Source organism: Microcebus murinus, chromosome 11, assembly GCF_040939455.1.
Source record: "Microcebus murinus isolate Inina chromosome 11, M.murinus_Inina_mat1.0, whole genome shotgun sequence".
NCBI lineage: Eukaryota > Metazoa > Chordata > Mammalia > Primates > Cheirogaleidae > Microcebus > Microcebus murinus.
Genome location: NC_134114.1, coordinates 28,114,001 through 28,120,000, shown reverse-complemented (window position 1 = coordinate 28,120,000; position 6,000 = coordinate 28,114,001). Strand labels below are relative to the sequence as shown.

Sequence of the window (6,000 nt, the reverse complement as noted above, 5' to 3'; positions counted from 1 at the left end):
GGATACCAATTGACTATAATACACACACACATATTTTCCTATAATCTTTCACTTTTAAAAAATAAAATTATTAGTGGGATATCGTTTCCTAAGAAAAGATAATGATGCAATGGGTGCAATGAGAAAGGCAAGCTTAAAGGAACTCATTAAAACCACAAAGAGAAAAATAATCTTGATAGTTCATAAAGCTTACACTTAATGTAAAGTAGGGGGCTAGCCTTCTCCTTCACACCCCAAATTTACTTTTCAAAAAAGTTCTTATGAGAAACAAATACTTTTGGTTTTACTACTTACATCTAGATACTGTTTTACTATACTCCTCTTCACCTCTTCAGTGATTTTGGAATTAGCCATATCACTCCGCAGGAAGTCCAGTGTTTGTTTTGGATGAAAATGAACTCCTGTTTTTCGGTTTATCGCTTTATCATATACTTTTGCAGATTCAGAGGGAGAGTATTTCTGAATTTTACTGTTTTGGGAAAACAAAACCAACAATTTAAAAAGATATCTCAATCTATACAAGCAACATGTTTGGAGAAATTAAGTAGATAAGAAGTAACATTTTAGTAAAATTAGTTTCTCATGTTTATTTTGTGATACACTGATAGTGATTGTAGGGCAGTTCAGTATCACCTAAATGGTTTACCTTCTACTTTTTGAACGCCCCACCTATTTATTCTCTATACAGCAGCCAGAATGATTGTGTATAAAACTGTTTCAGATTATTAGAAACTCCGCTTAAAACTCTTTCCAACTCTTTGCACTGCTCTCAGACCTTACAAAGTTTCAAGTTATTTTGATCTCGAACTCCAGGTCTCACGTGATCTGCTTGCTTCAGCCTCCCAAAGTGCTAGGATTACAGGCATGAGCCACCGTGCGTGGCCAGTTATTTTGAATTAGCTGCCAATATTTAATATCAAGATATTCCTCATAAAATCTGGATTTCTAGTATCTTTGAAAAAGTGGGAGCTCCAGCCATATAGTACCCACTTTCTTCTGTGGCAACAAGCTATAGAAACCTGAGAAAGCTCCATTTAAATGACATGAAATAACTTATTTACATGAAACATACTCTTTCCAGTTAGCCACTGACCAGGTCCACTGTACTCTTATTAGATGTCCTCTCTCTTAACATATGACTCCATAATTTCTAATCTAAGGTTTCAATGAATATGAAAAACCACCCAAATTCCATAGGTAGAGACAGAAAAAAGATGCCTTTAATGACTAATGGTAAGTAAAATTACAGGGTGCTCACCACAATCAATATTTTTTCCATGTCTTACTTTATAGAGTATTTTAAAGCCTATTTGCATTCTGGGTTCTGTTAGAGCTTAGCCTAGTCGATACACAACTGTTATTTCATTATCTCTTTTAAATTTGTAATCTCTTTCAAAGTTAGCCTGATTCTCTAATAAGGCCTTTTTAAGGAAATCAACAAAATAAATCCTTTCATTTGTATTACATTTTCACCAAGTAAAGAAATATATTTTTTGTCCCTTGTTCAAGAAGAGAATGGATAAAATGGCATGTATCACATAAAAGAATACTATATAGCAACAAAAAGGAAAAAAACTCCTTTTTTAAAAAGGAATATTTCTAATATTAAAGTAAGCATGCAATTAGAATTGAGTTTCATATATCTCTTTTTTTTTCTTTTTGAGACAGGGTATTGCTTGATCATCTGGGCTGGAGTACAGTGCTATCATCATTGCTCACTGGAAACTCAAACTCTGGAGCTCAAGCAATCCTCCAGACTTGGCCCCCTAAGTAGGTGGGACTACAGGCACACACTACCATGCCCGGCTAATTTTTCTATTTTTTTGTAGAGACAGGATCTTACTCTTGCTCAGGCTGGTCTCAAACTCCTATCCTCAAGCAATCCTTCTGCTTCAGCCTCCCAAAGTGCTAGGATTACAGGCATGAGCCACTGCACCTGGCTATTTCATATTTCTTTATTATTTGAACAAAGTAAAGTTTTTTCTCTGACTGTTATATAGCCTTACCTATCAGAAAATCCACACAGATTCTTCAAATGTTGTTTTAACATCAGAAGCAATAAAATACCCTGGGATACATTTGCAAATTCAATTAAAGGAGCTGAATTTTCTGGCAAACATTTCATCACTGAATTTATATCGTCTTCGGAATCTGAATCTGAATCTGAATCTACACGTTTCCGTGATTTCCGAGGCCTAGAAACTTCTTCTTCACTCTCACTTGACTCATTTTCCTTATTAGGTGATGATTTTCTTTCTTTCCTTTTGTCCTTTACCATAGACTGAAAGAGAAAATTATTCTGTTTGAGAAACAATAAAAACAAAATACTACTAACAAATATAACCATGCTCCATTCAATGGCTTCAAAAAGCTTCCTTAAACTAGTATTTTATAAACTTCTTGACTTTCTACAAATAACTAGAGATGTAATCCTTGTGGGAAAAATTAGACTCCAAGACTAAATAAAATCATATATAATACCAACTCCTCCCTCCCCTGTAACCATTCCTTCTAAAAAAATCCTTCTGAAATATCATTCAAAGGGAAACTATTTTCTTATAAGGATAGTAATAAAAGATAAATTAGTTATCAAAGTATCAATTTGGTACATAGAAGCTATTATAGAGAAAAAGCAGTAATTATAACTTAAATGAGAATATAACTTAAACATCCCTAGCTTCTATCAAACTCTGCCTTTCAAGAACTTTTCAGCAGGGTAATACGCAACTTTCCTTGAATACTTAAATCGTATTTCTTTGTACCTTATTAAGATGTTAGCTCTTAGAAAGAAAAAAGGCAACTGAGGTTAAGCAAGTGCAGGGGAGAACCAAATTACCAAAGCAATTATTCAAAACATAACTGTTAGATAAAACAGGACAAACATTTACGAGTATATTCACAACAGTAAGTAAAGTAAGAGAATATGATGAATAAAGTTCCTGGAAAATTATTAACTTCTCAAACTTTAATGTGCATGTTAATATTCTAGGAATTTTGTTAAAAATGCAGACTTTGTTTCAGCAGCTCTGGGGTGAAACCTGAGGTTCTGCAGCTCTGATAAGCTCTCAGGTAAGTCTGGTGCTGCTGGTCTGTGGTCCACACTTCAAGTAGTAAGGGTTTAGATACCTCTGTAATTCCAGCCCTTAGGAGGTATCTAAAATAATTTCCCTGATTTACTAGTTTGACAAGGCTGAGTTTTGAACACTGCAATTTTATAAAATGAGATCTACTTGTATTATCAGGCACATGAGACTACTCCATTCAATCTGTAAAGAATTTACTGAGCACTCACTATGTTAGCACTACACCAGGGTACTTTTATAATTAAACCAATTACATTTTCTCCTAAAAACCATGACAGAAAATACATAAGATTTATAACAAGAAATTTAGTAAAGATTTTGGGCACATAATATGCCAACTCCATTATTATGCTGTTGTTGAAGGATAAAAAGACCAATTTTTTTGTTTCCTTGTAAATAAGCTATCTAATCATCTGTATCTATATATTTTCATGTATAATGTTTGGGATCTACAGCATTACAAGATTTACAGAATAGCAAGGTGCTTTTAAAATGGGGTTTTTAAATGGATATGTGAATGGATATGAAACACTTAAGGTCAGTGAATAAAGTGAGAAAAATAAAGAAGTGGGATGGCTTATAAATAGAACAACCCACGTATGTATAAAAAGTGCATCCTAAATAATCAAGAAGTGGAATGGCTTTAGATCTTTCTGAACATAAATAAAATGGTAACCCACATCATCTCCCAATTCAAGTACTGCCCAAGATTTCAGTAAGTTAATTTAGAAAGATTTTATATACCTGTGAAAATGAAAAAAACATTGAAAATAGCATGCCTACACTTTGACAGATACATTAAGAATAGTAATGTGTGTAACTTACCTCCTTGAATGACTGCAGTAGGTTACTACCAGAAACTGAGAGTGTAATGTCTATATGATGCATTATAAACAACGGCTCTTCCTGTGTCTGGTATGGAAAACAGGCTAGATTGTCTGCTATATACAAGAGCATAGTCACTTCTGTTTTCTGTAAATTTTAAAAAAAGGTACATACATTTAGTGGATAATCTAGAAACCCAACCAAAAAGCTTTTTTAGAAAAAAATATTACTGGGTACTTTCACCTCAGTTAATGTTAGAAAGAGACAGAAATAAAGAAAGACAAAGAGAGGGAGAAGGGAGAGAAAAAGAGAGATGGGGAAGGGGAAGAGGTAGAGGGAGACAGGCATAAGAAAAATGGAGGAAGGGGAAAAGAAATGGATTTTATAAAATAACTTCATACCCATTTCAGGAGATTTTACAATGACTTACACCATGCTATACCTCAAGAGGGAGGAGATGAAATGTTTCAATGCACCCAAGTGAAATTCCTTGAAGTTTTCTTACAGAGTATATGGAATCTTTATGATAAATCCATACCAAATCAGAAAGTATACATTAGTTCATAATTATGTCATTGTGCTTCTAACAATTTAGCCCATATAGAGATCAGTTACACACAGTTACTATTCCACCCTCAAAAATAAGTAGCAAGTATAGTACTAATACACAGGTTTAAAAAAATGCAAAATTCATGTACTCATAAAATATTTGTCAGTTTTCTCTGTATATGAAATTAGAATGTCAGAGTTGTTTTGACAGTGCTACCAGGTTCACATTATAAAACTCTGAGGTAGGCAAAATTTAAGAGAAAAATTACGGCTAGTACTAGTTGTTTGCTTGAAAGAAAAAGTAACTTAAACAGACTTTCAAGCATTTCATGATAATACAGAATATAAACAGAAAGGCATTGACCATTTGTAGGTCAAGAAAAAAAAAAAAAGAAAGAAAAAATAGCAACCAATAAACACTCCCACCTACCATCTACCCTCTCCTACCACCCAAACATAAAACCTAACAGCAGCAGTAGCAACAACAAAAATCCCATACGACAGATGGAGTAAACTTCCTATTTATAATATTACTCACTCTATTTATTTTAAAATATGCATTAACACCCACGTTAGTTGAAAAAAATGCAGACACAGAACCCTACCTCCTCTATTAGTTTTAACACTGTAATTCATATATATGTACTTTTTTTCTGATAAAACCAAACAAACCTTTTCAAAATTCTGAAATTCTTCAACTTTGGTCATAAAAGTCCTATATTGCTCTTTCCTTTCAAATTCAAACTTCCTAAAAGAGTAGACTGCTCCTCCCCTGTCTTCCTCGCTACTATTAAATTAAAATCTGCTTTTGTCCCTCACTACTTGACTGCTTCTGTCCACCAAGTTCAGCAATCATCCCTATTTTTTTTTTTATTCTCGACTTTTCAGTATCATCTAACACTATTATCCACACTGTGCTACCTGAAACCTTCTTCTTCCTTAGTTTTCTCTTGCTAGCTCTGTATTTCTGCCTTCTATGTCCTTCTCAAGCCAACTTCTTTTCAAACTGTCTTTAGCAACAGTCCCATTATTCTCTCAAGTGCTCAGGATAAAAATATTCCAGTTGTCCCTTAACTATTTTTCTCACAGAATCTCATTTAATTTATTCCTTCCTTACAACATTTCTCCTTTTGTACTACCCATTCTTTTTTCCCCTACTATCATCATGCATCAATATCAGTATGAACACAATGCTGAGGAATTCACATTCCTGAAATGTTCTTTGGCACCTATCCTCATCATTTTATTCAAACATTTCAATAGTTTTCCATCCTTTACATCCTTTCCATCCTTTCCATCCTTAGTATATGGATCCTCCATAAACTAAGCCTCCATATGATCTTTCTGCCTCAGTCAAATAACATCTATTCATTATTTCCCACACATTATCTTTGTATTTTTATTCACATTTTTTTTAACCTCTGCCTGGAACATCATCCTCCCTCCTACTTTATATAGTTGTTTCCTCTCATCTAATAGCTCTAGGCCTTCAGTGATTTGTTCCTCTTCCGACATGCTTTGTTGGAGATAGTTGGAAGCAAGC

General features: G+C 33.9%; 1 protein-coding gene across 3 annotated transcripts in view; it reads right to left on the bottom strand.

The window, feature by feature from the left end:
* Positions 1-6,000, bottom strand: part of NIPBL (NIPBL cohesin loading factor) — a 190,976-nt gene that overhangs the window by 3,063 nt on the left and 181,913 nt on the right. For all 3 annotated transcript variants that reach the window (XM_012736444.2, XM_012736443.2, XM_012736446.3), the window contains 3 exons: positions 3,909-4,055; positions 2,007-2,281; positions 295-469 (listed from right to left, as the gene is read on the bottom strand). In XM_012736444.2, coding sequence (XP_012591898.1) covers positions 295-469; positions 2,007-2,281; positions 3,909-4,055 — 597 coding nt within the window. The remainder of the gene's footprint in view (positions 1-294; positions 470-2,006; positions 2,282-3,908; positions 4,056-6,000) is intronic.